The sequence below is a fragment of the Vidua macroura genome, chromosome Z, assembly GCF_024509145.1.
Source record: "Vidua macroura isolate BioBank_ID:100142 chromosome Z, ASM2450914v1, whole genome shotgun sequence".
Taxonomy (NCBI): Eukaryota; Metazoa; Chordata; class Aves; order Passeriformes; family Viduidae; genus Vidua; species Vidua macroura.
Genome location: NC_071611.1, coordinates 45885864 through 45903018, shown reverse-complemented (window position 1 = coordinate 45903018; position 17155 = coordinate 45885864). Strand labels below are relative to the sequence as shown.

Here is a 17155-nt window from a genome sequence, read left to right as displayed (position 1 = left end):
TTTAATTATGTCTTTGGTCCTTGACTGGACTTGCTCCACTAACTTGGTACCTTGTATCAAGGAATCCAGCACTGGACTTGGCACTCTGTATGTTTCTCACCACGGCTTAGCAGAGGAAGAGTATCATGATCTTCCACCTGCTCTTTCTGATACAGCCCAGTATGTTGTTGAACACCTTTCTGCAAGGATTCATTGCTGGCTTATAGTCAACTTGCAATCTATCAGGACCCCACGTCCTTCTCTGCAAAACTGCTTTCCAGCAGCTTGTCCAGGCTGATCAGTCCCATCTCTTTTAGTGGATCCTCACATGACAGAAACTCCAGTCCTCTAATCATATTTTCCCTTTTCTGGACTGGTAAATTCATGTCTGTCTCGCACTGGGAACCTGTGAACTGCTCACAGTTCTCCAGATGTGGACTTGCTAGTGCTGACTAGAGAGTAAAGACCACTGACAACACTACCTAATACTGAGCCCAGGATTGTGGTTGCTTTCTTTATCAGAAGGCTGTGTTGCTGGCTTATGGTCAAGTTGGTGTGCTCTCTTCCAGTCCTCAGGAACCTCTTGGAGTTGCTATGGCCTTTTAAAGGTATCCAGAAATGGTCTTGCAACAGAAACACTCTGTTGCTTCAGCATTGATGCATCCTATCAGTCTCATGGATTTGTGTGTGTCTGGCTTATTTCATGTTCTCCAACCTAGTCTTTCTCCATTGAGGATAAATCTTCATTGCTTCAAACTCTGCCTCTGGTCCCAGATCTGAAGGTCAGTCTTACCAATCATAGAAGAGGTGAAGGCAGCATCGAATATGTTGATGTTTTCTGTGTCCTTTATCACTGAGTCTCCTGTGCCATTCAGCAACAGGCTCACATTTCTCTAACTTTTGCTGCTAAAGTACTTAAGGGTGCCTTTCTCATTGCCCTTCATCAGACTCACCAGGCTGGCTTTTGCTTTCTTAACCCTATCCCTGCACACTAGGAGCAAAGCAGCTTTACTTGTTTGACTATTTGCAGAATGTTGCCTTAACATTAAAAAATTGTTGTCTGCAATTTTGGATGTTCCCAAGGTGAGTCCCAGGAGTGCTGCTTCACACACTCCTCAGCTCCAGCCCCATAATAATGCAACTGTCTCCTCCTGTACAAAATCTGCACAATTCTCTGCTGCCTTGTAATTTTTGTACTTGGTAGCAGAGATAAACTTGTACACCTGCCTGGCCTTTGCAAAGGAAGTATAAAGGCTTGAAAGGTCTCAGGAATGACCTAGTGTCACTTTTCTCTTCATGGCCTTTTGACAAAGAAAAGTAATGGCATCCTGGTGACCCTCATAAAGAGCATTGCCAGCAGCTTGAGGGAGGTTGCCTGTCCAGATTTAAAGAGCTGTGTCTGGTTGTAGATTCCTATATATAAGAAGGACATGGATGTATTAATGTAAGTGCAGTTAAGAAGCCACTAAGACAGTTAAGGGAAAGGAGCATCTGTCATGGCAGCAGAGGCTAAGAGAGCTGTGGCTGTTCACCCTTGAGCAGAGGAATCCTCTACACAATGTATACATGCCTAATAGCATAGGGGAATACAGAAAGAAAAACACCTCTGTAACTCCTGCTATGTAACACCATGACAGATGACATGGATTCACCCATCTTAATTTTGTCCCTTCAGCTTGACATTTACTTGACATTTACTCACATTTACTTGTGAGAGTGAGGACATCATAGGCCATAGCTGAAAAAGTTTACAGAAGTTAGGAATTGAAGGGAGATGGTTTTATAGAATGGATTTCATGGGGGTGAGACAACAGATGTGTCACAGTCAACTTCTCCAAATGTTCCCCTCCTGGTTCTCCCTATATATGCCTTGTTCATTATAGTGCTGCACACTGCAGCTGTGATGCTGGCAGGCAGTAGGGGTATATACATGATTCTGACTGCTTGCATGAAAAAAATGTTCCTCTTCTATTTCCTTCCAGCCAATCCCTTGGGCCTTCTTATAGCAAACGTGTTGTCCCCTGCACTAGTTCCTGAAGGAAAGCACATTCCATTGATGGTAAATGAAAACTGCTTTAATCAGTCAGCTGGGCTGATTTGGGTCCAGCTGATTCATTTGTTTGGAGGTGGTGGGGCTGGAAAGACTGGTAACTTGTTTTCTCCTTCTGTTGCGTAGCTGGGTATTTATGCTGTACCAGCAGTAACAGCCTGTGCTCTGGCAACTCTGGGGATTCACGAGAAGGTCCCACCAACGCCTCCATCAGCCAGTGCCACCAACTCCAACTCACAGCCATTCTTCACAGGGCTTAAAATGGTAAGTGTTGCAGCATAGGGACTGCCATGCTTGAGTGAGGGATGCAGCCCTGCAAGGTGGAGATATGCTGAACAATCTGCTTACAAAGCAGACTCTGAATGCCACTCCTCTAAACCTGCCATCGAAGTCCCTTGAAGGAGATCAGTATTCCTTCCTTCCTCAGGGAGTGGAAGCTGCTCACAGCAAAGCTGCGAGAGATGCTATCTGACCATTCAGCTGTGGGCTGGCAGCCATTCAGACAGCTCAAACAGGCAGACTTGGGCTTATCCAAGAGGAGCGCACAACCTGAATCTTCTGAACAGATGTGGTAACAGTTAGGATAGCACATAGCAAAGCAAAAGAAGAATTTGAGCACTGAAGAGTTCTTTCCTCCCTAACATGGTCCCCATTATAACTTGTCCTCTGGCTGAACTGCCAGGACAAAGCCGCACCTTCATCAGTGATCGTGGTATTACCTTGTCAGCAATTTCAACTGAGGAGTTAGAGCCACTGACCCTCAAGTCTGCTGTCACAGACAGGCCTTTTTCTTCCTCCACTTATTTACATTAATTTATTTTTTAGCTCCTGAGAAACAAACCATATATCATCCTGGCAGTGTGTTTTGGAGGAGGAATTGGGATGTTCACCTGCTTTTCAGCTCTGCTAGAACAGATCCTTTGTGAAAAGGGGTATTCAAACGTGAGTCTTCTTTTTCTCCCCATTGTCCACATTGTCTATAATACAATCAGATTGATATTCCCTCATAAAGGACTCAGAGCAAAATGAAGACAATTGAATATGTTGCAGTCTCATATTTTACATGCTCATGTTATCTAATATAGATTAAGCAGCAGATTAGTCCAGAACACAGTCAGACTCTTAGTATAATAGATGACCTGCATTTTCATTACTGCCCGTGGCCAGGCTCCCACTTGCAAACAAAAATTTTTTTAGGAAAAAAGAATATTGTGATTTTTCTAAGCCACTCCAGAGCACTGCTCTCTAGGCAGCTTTCTATCATCTACTCCAGAGTAGAATGGGGCTCAGGCAGGCCCTAGAGTGAACCTGAACACCAGCTGATGCAAGCACCTTTTCCTCTTTGCACAGATGTACAAGAAGCCAGGGCAGCAGAAGAGGCCAGTGGTACTGTGACAGCTGTTTCTTCATCCTTCTCATGACACCAGCATGTGCTGCTTTTACAGTTGAGCACCAGTTCAGCTGGTTCCTGCTGCTCTCTCCCGCCTGCTTATTACGAACCCTCCCCCCACCCCCACCCCCCAGTTCAGGTGTTTCAGCAGGCTGCACTTCAGTTCTGGTGTTTGTATTGCGTTGAGGCTCCTCTTAAAACACCTCTCCAGCTGTTACATATGCACATTAGTATGTCTGGTCCCTGTCCACCCCCTCTTCAGCTCCCAGATCTGATATCTGGCTCAGGTCTCCATAGCCAGGTCACATTTTGCACACTCCATTGGCTTTTAACTGGAAGCCTCTTAAACTTTGCAGCCTTGCTTTCTGTGCATCCTGATTTTGTCTCTCTGTGACTGGCTTGTCCTGGCCCTTTAGCCCAGAGAAGCTATTCCATACACCCTTTCCTTCCAGTGCCCCTGAGGGTCCTGAAAATGTTTTTCCAAGTTTGTTAAGAAAATCCTGCTTTCAGGATTGCTGTCTGCATTTGAATTCTTTGAATTCTTATGGAACTGAAGAAATGCTACAAGCAAAGGGCAATCACTGGAGGCAACAGAGCATGTACCCTATCCTAGCCACTGCTCACTGCCTCTCTAATTAGACTTCGACACAGCCAGTGTCTCCTTAACATGCTTTGGTGTGCCAGTGCAGGCTCCTGGTAAGAAAAGGGCCAGGAGGGTAATTAAAATCATCAGCAGGTACCAAGGCAGTTGGGCCTGTCGCCACCAGTGTGGAGAAAGCACCTGACTGTTCCTGGAAAAACTCAGTGGCTCCAGGCTGGAATATTTAATGCCAGGGATCTGCTATGGCTCTGCATACAGCCTCCCTTGACAGGTGTACTTGTCATCCTTTGGGAGTGCTGTCACCCTGCAGTCCCCACACACTTGTAAAAGCACCTGGTCTCTGTCATTTGCTACTCAGAGCCCTCTGAAGGCCTCAGCTACTGCAATAGGCAAGGAAGCTTTTCCTACCTCAGTAAGTGAACCACTGGTAGCTGGCAGATGGGTCAGTGACATTAAAACCTCTTTCCTAACTGCTCTAGTTTCTCATTACTTATTCTTCTGCTCTCCAGGATTTTGCTGGCCTGAATGGTGCACTGTTCACGGTCTGTGGTTTGTTGGGTGCTTTCCTGCTAGGCATGTATGTCGACCGGACAAGGAAGTTCATAGAGTCCACCAAGATCAGTTTCTGTCTGAGTGCACTTGCCAGCATCATGTTCGCAGTGGTGAGTTCTCCCTTGCATTGTGCCATTCCCATGGGCTTATTTCTGTTGCCATCTGATAAATCATCAACTCAAACCAAGGTCATTTGATGTCATAGTGTTTATTAAGCCCTGTGTTACGCTTTGGGATCATCTCTTTGGGCTAGGAATTTCTTATTTTAAAGAAAAACCCTTTACTGAGGATTTGACAGTCACTGTGGAGCCTGAGACAGACTGATTTGGGATAAAGATAAATAGGATAAAGATAAATCCATATACTGGATCACCATGTTTGCTTACAGACTCCTGAGACCATTCTTTCAAACAAAAAAAGAAAGGGAATTGTAAGTATTTATATCACAAAAATGAACAAGAATGTAATGTTTTTCCAACTCCTGCCTTTAACAGTCGTGAGTGTTAAGGTTGTAACATTAGTGGAAAGGACCTAGTTGTATTCTAGTTCTGAAGTGGTTCCTTGAGGGGGACGAGAGAGAAAGAAGAGGAGAACGCTTGGATTCAGCCAGAAGAGGAGTGCACCTCTGGAGACAGGAGACTTTACACCCATGGGGCCAGGTTACAAGTACTGCACTTGAGCACAGCCATTGCCAATGGGAGCCATCACACAGCTGGAATCTGATCACAGCACACAGCACCACAGAGGACCCAGAATGGTGCAGGTTTCTGCCTTCCCAGCAGCCTTATGCTGTGCATTTCTCTTGTGTGATGAAAAGTCCAGACTTTGTTTACAGGGTGATTATACCTTCCTTGGGGCCAAGGCCACAGAGATGGTAGCTCCATTTGGAACAGACAGATAAATGCAATCCTTTTGTCAGTGTAGGACAAGGTGCCTAAAGCAGACCTTGCATTTTCCCTTTTCATATTCTGGCATTTGTTTTGAGGATGACATGAATACAAGCCAGCTTGCCTGGACTCAGGTGAAGCACTGAGTAGGTAAGAGGCTATGTTAGGAGCAATAAGCAAACCTATTCTTCCTGCCCTTCCCTTCTCACCTTCATCCCATACAGATGAACTGTTAGTTCAAAGAAGTAGAACAAAAAACACCCATTCAAATCTGTTTGATCCCTTTGTGCTTTGAACTCAGATTCCAGACACATAGAATTTTCCTTGACTTAACCAGTTTAGCTGGGCCAGGTTTGCTGCCATGCCAGGACAGACACCTCGTGTTCCTTTGTGGGAATTTATTATATGGTCAAGGAAGGAGGTACCAGCAGCATGGCTGCAAAGTCATGCTCAAAGTCACGCTCAAAGCATTGGGTGGACAAGGTCATGCTCTTTCCTCCAGAGTTAGGGACAAGGCTGTTCTAGGCACTAAACTAATCTCCAGGTTTTGTAAATATTTCAGGTGGTTTTTTGTTTGCTTTTTTGTTTGGGTCTTTTGATGTTAAAATCCTAGTGTTACAAACGTGTTTCTGACTGATTTTCCCTATCATTGAGCTGCAGCAACCCAGAATTCTCACAAATAACCTAATGCAAACATAATTTCCAAAATGTTATTTTGCTTTGGGACAAAGGTGTGTGTTTCACTTAGCCCTAGAGAGATGTTGAACATACTACTGTTAAGTTACTGACCAGTGAATTTACTGTATTACAACCACACCAGTGCTTTTCAGATAATTCTGCTGATCCTCTCCTTACTTAAATTCAACAGATAGCTCTCCATTTTGTAGCCTTTTGTTGACTCTAGAGGGCTGAAAGTAAAAAATTGATTTAAGGAAAAGGTAGGGAATATACTGGTGAGTCACCCCCTGAGACTTCCTGCAGGTTAAAGGTTCAGAGACTTTCTGCACAACAGTGCTGACATTGAGACTTTGGTATTGTTTTTTTTTTTTTTTTGCCTGCAGACTTCTCGGTTCAGACATCAGGCCATCATGCTGGCCATCACCAGCTCGCTCTTCGGTTTCTTTGGTTTTGCCATCTACCCCATTGCCATGGAGCTGGCTGTGGAGTGCTCCTATCCCGTAGGAGAGGGCACATCTACAGGCCTGATTTTTGTTGCAAGGTAAGCAGGCAGTTAAATCCAATTGACAGATGAGCTTGCGTTCCAACACTCACACACACACAGGAGTGTGGGTGCAGATATAGACATCAATGCTTGCCGTCCTGCTGAATGTCTTTCTGGTGTCTGTGCACATGCCCCTGAAAGGGGACCTGGCTGGCTGAGCCATAGAGCTGAAGAGCTAAATATTTTAGAACAGGGAGGATTATGTGGAAGAGGTGCAAGAAAAGCAGTAAGGAAGATGAAGGTCTCCCTTGGTTGGCACAAAGTATGATTTAACCATGCCCAGCACCTCTTGCCTTTGAAGTAGATGGGGACTGCATGCCTGAGAGAGGCACCCATTCCCACAACAGCACAGGGACAAGTAAGTTCCTGGTTCTCTGCTGAGGGAGATGGGGCTCAGAAGTTAATGAGGGACAGTGACTGTCCTTCCAGTTACCAATTTACCTGCCTAGGGCTGGCTCTGGACTTCAGCAGGAATGACTTGCTGGAGCTCTAAGCAGTGACACCAGTGGTCTGATGCCATGTGTTTGTGTCAGGTGGAGGTGCAGCAGCAAGAAACATCAGTGAGGGGCATCAGTGTTTGAAGGCTGTTCTCTCTCACTGGTTGTGGACTTAGTGACTGCTGCCAGCCAGCTGTGAATGAGGAGGAAGCTGAAGCCATAGCCTTTTGTGTATCCTCAGTCCTGCAGCAAGAAGTGTTTCCAAGTCTCTGCCCAGTGAATATGCCTCAGGTTTTTAACGGGTGTAGTCCAACACCTGCTTGCCTTCAGAGGGAGTATATAGTGATCCTACCGCACTGGCCCTGTGTCTGGAGTTGACCTGGACACCCTGTGGGACAGAATCAGTTAACCAAATGCCTGTGCCAAGGGAATCCAGCAGTAGCTTTCTCTGCTAGAAGAACAATGCTGCAGAAAGAGGCATCATTCTCTTCTAGCTGGGGAAGGTGGCCCTGTCTGCAGCTCTGGTACCTCAGGCAGGTAACATAACTGCATGTTGGCTTCTCCCCACAGCCAGATTGAGGGTGTGATTTTAATGATTCTTCTACAAGCTCTCACTGTCCATATTTCTGAGGATCCATTTTCCACCTGTGCCCTTGACCAGGATGGAGCCCTGGACTGGACAAGTAAGTATGTCCTTGGGAAATGATGCTGGACACTCTGTTGCACCCCATGTACTCCGCACTCTCCTCCAGGTCTCAGTGTGAAGAACCCTGCAAGTCTGATTCCTATTGTAGCATATCTTCTAACCCCCTTTCTGAATCTGATGGTGCACTCCTTGCTGCTCCTGCTAAACCAATCCTGCAAGATTGAAATAGAAAGAACTCTAAGGTGCTGTGAATGCCACTGCTGGCTCTGGGTTAAAACTTCTCTTGCAGAGACTTGAGTTTCATAAAGCTAGAAAGCAGCTGTTCTGAGGGGAAGACACTGTCCATGTAGCATAACCAGGGCAGGTTATCATATCAGAGGTTACAAGTGCTTTGACTGAAAGCTACATTCCTTTATTCTGCACACACAGCTGCCTGTATTTGTAACATACTCGTATAGCTTTGTCCTTACTTACTCCAGATTTCCCTTCCTTTCTTAGCTGGTCAGAAGAGACAGCAACTGAGATCAACAGGAGCACATAAGTGTTTTCAGTGCAGGCTAAACCCTAGTCTAGATATCTCAGCTGGTTCATGTTTATGTAATACTGACACTTAGGGACACCATAAGCAAAGGCTGACCATCACCTATTAAATATATCCTGCTTGGCTGAGCAGAAACTCCCCAGAATAAGGTCTACTAGCTGTAAGGGATCAAGGCTTCATAATAACTGTCCCCAAAAAGCAATTTGACTGCTTCATCTCTGAAAGCCTGCAATTTGCCATTTAATCAGATCAGAGCTGGATCTTGGGATTAGGTATCCATTCATATTCCTTTTGTGGAGAAGGGGATGAAGATATTCATTTGGGACAGTGGTGAAATTAGAACTACTTCCAGGCTTTGTTGCATAGTCTTTTAGAGATACTTTTTCTTTCCCTTCAGAAAAGATTCTTTAAACACAAATTTGTCATTAATTAAAGTTCATGCAATGTATTTTTCTACACTTTGCTCTCAGATGATATTACAAGAAGCACTACCTGTGAGGACCTGTTCCTTTGTGGCGCTCAACTGATTTGATTCAATCTTTTTTGTAATGTTTTTCACTACCCCCCAAGACACAAATGCGTACACTTACAGAGGGACACACACTCCTACAAGTACAATGCCTGCTCTGATGTAAGACCTCCACCCTGGGGGGTCATGCAGGGCAAAGTGTTCTGGAAGCCTTCCACATTTCACCTAAATACTCTTCCTATGCCAGTGTTAGGTAAAACAAGATTTATCTGTTACCAAACTGGTAATGTCTCACTGTGGCCTGCACCCTGTCCTCAGGGGTATCTGTTGGGAGGAGGTCAGACAGACTGTGTCATTTTGGGGAGTTGACCTGTATATTTCTGCACCCATGGGGAGTTTTGGTTTCACTGCCTAAAAGTGTATCTCTCTCACAGCTCCGGTACTGGTGCTGGCTGGCCTCTGCAGCGGTATGGCTTGTTTCTATGTCATCTTCTTCCACACTGACTACAAGCGGCTCCATGCTGAGACAAGCAGTGCTGATTTGGTCAAGGCAGAAGATGCAGCGACAGCACACGTTCCTGAATCCTAAGCAGGCCAAAAAGGGGATGCCAAGGGCCAGGACTCAGGCTAGTGGGCATGGACTAATCCTGAGCTGGTACACTGGGATATCTGTGTCATGTTGCACAACAAGCGAGGACTAGAGCAAATAGCACCTTTGCTGTGCATCTCTCAGTCTTGTTTATTTGGGGATCTGGGCTGTTAAGAAAGGCTGTCCTGCCAGGAAGGTCAAAGTGGCAATGGACAACTATGCACGCAACTAACATTTTTAGCTGACTGGATTCAAGCTAAAGAAATGTCACAGTGGAGGGTAGCATCGTATTTCAGCCATTTTTAAATTTTTATGTACGTGGAACAAAGGTGAAAATTTCAGAAAGATGGAAGCTGTGCCTACCACAAATGCAGTGGAAAACTTCTATTTAAGGACTGTGGTACAGCATAACAACTCTTCCACTCACGTTGGAGCTAATTGTGCCTTTTAGCTAAAGGGCAGTAGAATCTAGAGCATCATTCCATTCCAATGGGGATATGTAAGTATGTGATCCGTAATACAAGTCTGTTACAACAAGTCACTTTTTCTTCTACAAGAAAAGAAAAGCCTTGCCTCTAGTGCTGCCTATAAAAGAAAGTAACAGTAAGCAGCAGAAGTTAAATAGAACAGCATTTCTCACCTCTCTGCTTCCCTGCTAAATGCTGAGACATTCAGGATTAGTTTGTTTTACTTGGGATTCTGTTTCTTCACCTCTCTTGCAATTTTAGTGGTTTAAGGTTTCCACAAGAAGACAAACTTGCTGGTTTAGTATTTGTGTGATCACTAATGTGATGCTCTCCTATACAGCATCACTCCTTAGGGAATGACACTGTAGTGCTTGGCATGGTGGAAGCTGGCAGAAGAACTGGCAAAGGTGACACTTTAGTGCAGGGACTTGTCATAAATTTCTGCAGGTAACAGGGGGTTTGGGGATGAGACCAAGTAAGAAACAACATCAGAAAACACCTGTTCTCTCTGCAACTGACATCTGTTCTTTAGTGTTAAATGAGATGGGAAGTGACATAAAAGATCCCATTTGGAGTTCAGTTACACTGACAATTTCCGTGGTTACGACTGGATTTTTCATTTTACAGTACCTCCACATTGTAATATCCTGCTTTGAGTTCAGGTCTGGGTGTACTCCTTGAGAAATTCTTACTTTATAATACTTATGTGGTAAAAAAAAAAAAAAAAAATTAGATAGTTGGGATTATGTGATGCTTCATGTTATATGTACTTCAAGGGAATCTGAGTACTTGCTGATTAAGAGACCTTGTTGCAGACTGAACATGAGACTAACTTCATCCAGTCCAGCTAGAAGACAATCCCAATACTAAGAATACACTGTACCTGAGGAACACTATAAAAGGAGCTCTCTCAGTGCCTGAATTCTCTTCCCCATTAGCAACTGGAAGGCTCTCACTTTTAAAAACACGTTTGCATCCTTCTAAGGAGCCTGCTTGTTCCTACAGCTCCAGCTGTGCTCTCACTAGTAAGTACTGATGTTTGTCAAAAGGAGCAGGAAAGAAGTCTGAAACCAAAGTGAAACAATATTGTTTAAACTTGTCAGAGGAATGAGCTCTCTTTTGCAAAACCAGGTGGTCAGTTCTGGAGCCCTGGAACTAACACACCAAACAGATTAATGCCAAATTTACCTGCCACTTCTGAATTCTACTGTATTGGGAAGCAAGAAGCACTTGATACTTTATAACTTTATATATTTACAAATGTTTATGTTTTTTTTTAATAAAGGGTGGTTTAAGAAAGGATTAACCTCTTTTTGCTGTATCAACTTTTAAAAAGTATTTTATAGATGCAAGAGTGTGTTGGATCTGCTGTGCAGCACAAAGCAAAGGCCCCTATATTTGCTAGATGTGCTTACACTGACAATGTATGAAATATAATCTCAGATTAATCTCAGATTCTTAAAATGACCATGTGAAACTGGCTGTAGGTTAAACTATGGTTAGCTCTATTTTGAAGGATAGGTTAAAGGAGTAAAGAAATACTGCTAGCAACTGTCTCCAAAACCTGCTGTTGCCCCGGTGAGAGAGTTTGTCTTGCGCCAGCTGAGACACTATTATCTTCATCCAAGCACATAAAAGAGATTATAAAAAGGGGAGACTTTTCTGTCTGCTAATGCATGAGACATAGAGGTGTGTGAGGCTCTTTTTGGATTCCTAATGAGTAGTTGCTCCCTCACTCTATGGTTTGCCATACCCTGACAGCCTGACACAAAAGGTGTGATGGCACTGCCAAGCAGTGAGGCCAGACAGCTCATGCAGGTACCTGCTTTGCAGCATCAGCTCCTCCTGCTGGCTCAGCTAACTTCATATTTTGTATTTATAACAAAAGAGGCTCGAGTGTCCATGCTAGTCTGTAATTACTGCCACAGCTGAAGGAGACTTTCTGCTGTGTACTCTTCTCTTCAAGACTGTATAACTGATCTGTCTCACAGCTCACTTATAGATGTGCCTTTCCTTGGAAAACCTATGGAAAATGTGAAGCTGAAATCTTAGCAGAACAGAGGGATTTTGATGTTAAGGCATGGGCTAGGTATGCTCGGGACCTGTGTCCTTTCCCTGCCAAAGGAGTGGCCTTCCATGACCCCAGCAGAAACCTCTACAATTAGGTCTGTAGGTGTCACTGGAAAACTGCAGAAAGCCTCCTGCAAAGGTGAACCATCCTGGCTGTGGTTGGGTCTCACTAGAGCCCTTCTGTTTTTGTGAAGTCAAAGGAGAGGCAATGGGACAGTCATGTCACTGGTCCCATCACAGCAGTGGATCAGAGAGAAGCCCTCTGAAACAGGCAGAGATATACAATCTTGCTGTGGCTGCAGTCTGAGGTCTGCAGTGCAGCTTCTCCCTACAGCAGTTCTGTCTGGGTGGTGACAGCAGACACCACCAGGATAGATAGGACAGATCTCAGATTGCAGGAAGAGACACGTTTCTCCTGGGGCATGGACAGGCAGCAGACCTGCATGCAGAACATGTGCTCAGGTGGTGCACCTCTTGCAGCAGGTGGCTGAGCTGCAGAAGGCAGTGAGAAGGCTTCATAACATCAGGGAGACTGAGAAGGTGTTAGATAGCTAGTCCCAAGCTCAGCCTGCAGTGGCCCCATAAGCTGACGACCAAACAGCCAGAAAAACTCCCTCACTAGCACATACAGAAGGGAGGAGTTAATAATGCAGAAGAATGGAAGCTTGCAATGGCAAGGACCACAGGGGGAAGAGACTTCCCTGAAGCCTGAAGTGCCCTTGCATAACCATTGTGTTTCCCTGTGTACTGAAGAGGAAAGACCTGTCACATCAGGAGAGGCACTGAAGCTGAGTAAGGCAGCCCCATCTGGCCCCACATCACAGCCAGTGCAACTAAGAAAAGGCAACGGGTGGTAGCAGTAGGTGACTTCTGAGAGGTTCAGAGGTACTGAGAGACCTAACACACTCTCTAGAGAGGTGCTGCTTACTGGGGAGTCATAACAGGGATATCACTGATAGGCTGCTGAGCCTTGTACCGTCTACTGACTATTACACACTGCTGTTTCATTAATTCCCCCCTCAAAGGGAAGGTGTTTAAAAAGGCCAGTCAGGTCTGGTAAATCAACAAATGGTTACAGGCTGGTACCACAGTCACAGTTTTGGCTTCTTGGACCACATGACTCACCTTGACAAACTGGCTGTACTGAGGGCTCATGGGGTCCATCTGTCAGAGAAGTGGAAGAACATCTTCCAAAGCCATAGGCTTGCCAGGCAGGTGAAGAGGGCTTTAAATTCAAGATGTCAGGAGATGGGAACCTCAGTCCCTCTTGGTCCTTCCAGTCTGATGGCAAGTCAGCAAGAGATGCCCAGAGCTTGGAGCAGGTCAGGAGGAGAATACATGAAAATTCATGAAGGAATTCCTGACACTCCAGCCAGTAAGTCAGCTTCATCAGGGACTGAATTTAAATGCCTTTGTGCCAACAACACACACATCACAGGGAATGAACAAGAGGAGTTAGAGATGGGCTAACAGGCACCACAGAGATATGGTGGGATGGCTCCTATGACTCAAGTGTTGAAATGAGAGGTAACAGACTCTTTTGAAAAAACAGGCAGGAGAGACGAGGAAAGAGTGTTGCTCTCTGTGCCAAGAACATGCTGAAGTGGATCGAGTTCTGCCCTGGGATGGATGAGGAGCCAACTGAGAGCCCATGGATCTGGATTAAAGGCAGGGCAGGGACAGGTGACAGGTGACATTATAGCAGAAGCCCACTACAGGCTGCCTGACTAGGAGCATTGAGCAGATGAGTCCCTCTATATACAGATAGGAGCAGGCTCACATTCACAAGCCAGGTCCACAGGTGGGACTTGAACCACCTTGACAGCAGTTCAAGGGAAAATACAGCAGTATATAAGCAATCTGGGGGCTTTCTGGAACTCAATGATAATTTCCTTCTCCAAGTGATAGAGAAGAAGGAGACATGCTATGCAGGATCTTGTTCTCACCAAGAAGGAGAGGCTGGTGGGGAATGTAAAGCCCAGGACAGTCTGGGCTGCAGTGATCATGAAATGGTGGAGTTTGAGATTTTCAGGGCAGTGACAAAGGCGCACAGCAAGCTCACTACCCTAGACCTCAGAACAGCAGATCTTGGCTTCTTCAGGGGTGTTTAGGGATAAAGTCCTGGACGGAAGAGAAGCCCAAGAAAGCTGGTTGATAATTCAAGGATCACCTCCTTCAAGCTCGGCAGCAGTACACCCCAGCAAGGAGGAAGTCAGGCAAAAAACACCAGGAGGCCTACACAGATGCCAGGAACCCCTGGACAAACTCAAACACAACAAGGAAACACACAGAGGATGGAGGTAAGCATAGGTAGCCTTGGAAAAGTGCAGAGAGATTGTCCAAACTGCCAGGAATCAAGTAAGGAAAGCTAGTTTTTGGCCTGGTTTTTGGTCGCAGAGGAGACCACAGAGGTGGCGTCTGTGAAAAACTGCTGGAAACTTCCACTGTGTCCAGCAGAGCCAATCCCTGATGGCTCTGGAGATGAATATGCCACTGGCCAAGGCTAGAGATGATGGTAATGCCTCTATGATAACATTTTTAAGAAGAAACCAAAACAATGGTGGGAGCACAGTTTTAATTCCAGCCAGAGAAGAGGAGGAGGTGAGAACATGTGAGGCACCAAGGTCAGTGAAGAAGGAGGGGGAGGAGCTGCTCCAAGCACCGGAGCTGAGACTCCCCTGCAGGCTGCAGTGAGACAATGGTGCAGCAGCTCTGCCCCTGCAGCCCATGGGGATCCACGGGAGATCCACCCGCAGCCCATGGGGCAGGTGCCACTGCCAGGAGTGGGTGGATGCCTGGAGGAGCTGTGATTCTGTGGGAGACCTGGTGGAGAGAGGGGGCCCTTGCTGCCAGGCTGGAGCAGCCTGTCCTTGGAGGACTGCACCCTATGGAAGTGTGACCCACCCCACAGCAGTTTTGGGAGGACTGTTTGCCCATGGGAGGGACTTGCATTGCAGCAGCTTTGGGAGGACTGCTGCTTGTGAGATTTGGAGCCATGCTGGAGAAGTTCACAGAGAACTGTGTTCCATGGGATGGGACCCCATGGTCTCACAGGGGAAGAGTTCCTCTCCGTGAGCAACAGAAGAAAACCTCAGGTGATGAACTGACCAAAAATGCATGCCCTATCTCCCTGTGCCTTCAGTGGGCAGGAGGGAGCAGCTGGGCGAAGAAAAGGTGTTTTTAAGGGCTTATCTTACTTCCCATTATCCTCTGATTTTTTTAGTAATAAATTTCACTTTGTATCTCTAAGCCAAGCCTGTTTTGGTCTTGAAGTGTTTTCTCCTGATCCTTAACTCGTGAAGTCATTTCTGTCCTCTGCCTAGCTATATCAGAGGAGGGTGAGGCAGCAGCTTTCATGGGTGCCTGACACTTGGCCAGTGTCAAACCATGACAAGTCCTCATAGACACAAATCTGGCCAGGGACAACAAGGAATGCCCTGAGTGATGACCTGGCCTTTAGGTAGGAAGGGGCAGGGGATGGACACAGCGTGCCAGGAGAATGATTCATTCTGGGTCAGATGAGTGAGATAGAGTGATCTCAATCTCTACGGGAGTGTACTTGGTGTCCCCAAGGTCCCAACAAGGTACCTACAGTCAGTCCAGTGTAAGTTTAAGGCATGTCCAAGATCAACCTTTATTTCATGCCAGTCCTGTGAAGTAAAAGTCATGGAATGGGTGAATTCAAATCAAAAAGGCTCTCTTTTACTTTTGGTAGTAATGAACCCAGAGGGTTCTGGGAAAGCATCCTCTGTTGCAACCTCATCGCAGTCCGCCCCATTTATTTCAACATGCGGGGCAGGTCCGTGCTCTTTATCTAGTTTTTTGCCTGTGTCTCTCCTCCTCCTTCCCCTCCCCTTACGGCTGGTGGTGCTTTCCCCAGAAAGGGGCACTGAAACATCATGTGTCCCTCCTGTTTGCAATGAAAACATTTCTTTTTTGTTGGCACCGCCAACAAGGGGACAGTAGCTGGTGTTGCGATTTTTTTTCTTGGCCCGAGTCTCCTAGGTTGGTCGCCTTGTCTCAGTACTGCCTTTTCAGTGCAGTCCTCGATAAGAAGGTCCAGGGTCGGCAGTGGTGTTGAAGGGAGACCCAAGATGATCTTTTGGCAGATACTGTTGGTGTTACTCATCGCCACCTCTAAGATGATTTCTTCTTGCACCTCAAGGTTCTCCACTCTCCTCTCCACCACTGCACAGACCCAGTCTACAAAATGTAGAAAAGGCTCAGATGGTGATTGCCTCAGGGAAATATAACCTTGCATGGGTTCTTTTCTAGGCATGATTTGAAAAGCTTTTTAGCTGTTTCTTGGACTTGCTTCAACACTGACTTTGGAAGTCCCCCCACCTGCTTGTGAGCCTGCACCCAGTCATCCTCATCGGCTATGTGGTCTAAAGAGATGTCACTGCCATTGGCATCGGTGGCACACTCAGGAACCTGCAGAAGCCTTGGAAGGAGGTCCCCAAGTAATCTCTTTCAAGTCCATTACCACCATTTGTACTCTGATGGAGAGAGCACACAAGAAAAGTCTTTTCAAATCACTAGGGACCAGGACATTGGATGAAAACGTTGCTGTTAAAAGGCTCCTAAAGTATTCACTTTTGTGGCCAAATTCCTTTTGTGCTCTGCAGAGTTCCTTAATGTTCTACTAGGAGAAAGGCTCCCATTTGGGATGCCCTCCCCTACTATTGTAGATGACTGGTGTGGCAAAGAATAGATCTTTCTCTTCTGGGTTCCCAGACACCTCACTTCCGGTTCCCATGACATCATGAGAACTGGAAGGAGTTGTGTGGGAATCCAGAAGAGGGTGGGCTGACCTGAGGGGATGAGGGGTGGAGACTAGGGCAGAGTTAATAGAGGAGTAAGGAATTAAAGGTGACATGATGGAGGGAGGAGTGATAGGTGGAGCATGGGAGGAGCCAAATCAATTTATTCAAAGGAAGGGGAGGCACTCAAGGAATGGGAAGAGTTGGGGGACAGGAAGGGATCAGATAATTGGGAGGGGACAGGGAGAAAGGGATTATGGGGAGAAGAAGCATAAGTGGGGGGCCATGCCACCTGGCATCCGCCATCTTGTGCCTTTTCTTTAGGGATGGAGAGAAAACCGTCTTCGGGACAACTTTTGGGATTTTGAACTGGGAAAATAGGAGAGGTCTGAGGTGCTAGGGTAAGATCCCCGAAAGTGTGGCCATCACTGTCGGGGCCAAGGTACTGAGGAGGTTGCAGAGAGCCAGGGAGATGGGGGCAACTCTGTGCGT

General features: G+C 46.1%; 1 protein-coding gene across 5 annotated transcripts in view; it reads left to right on the top strand.

The window, feature by feature from the left end:
* The window catches only part of SLC49A3 (solute carrier family 49 member 3), a 29345-nt gene extending 12881 nt beyond the window's left edge, over positions 1–16464 (top strand). For 3 of the 5 annotated variants that reach the window (XM_054002961.1, XM_054002959.1, XM_054002957.1), the window contains 7 exons: positions 1962–2038; positions 2156–2293; positions 2855–2971; positions 4530–4682; positions 6521–6678; positions 7689–7801; positions 9209–11283. In XM_054002961.1, the coding sequence (XP_053858936.1) occupies positions 1962–2038; positions 2156–2293; positions 2855–2971; positions 4530–4682; positions 6521–6678; positions 7689–7801; positions 9209–9363 (911 nt within the window). In that variant the 3' untranslated portion in view covers positions 9364–11283. Of the gene's footprint in view, positions 1–1961; positions 2039–2155; positions 2294–2854; positions 2972–4529; positions 4683–6520; positions 6679–7688; positions 7802–9208; positions 11284–16175 lie in introns of those variants that run through there. The other 2 variants (XM_054002960.1, XM_054002962.1) reach the window with 2 other exon arrangements.
* The last annotated feature ends 691 nt before the right edge of the window (positions 16465–17155 follow it).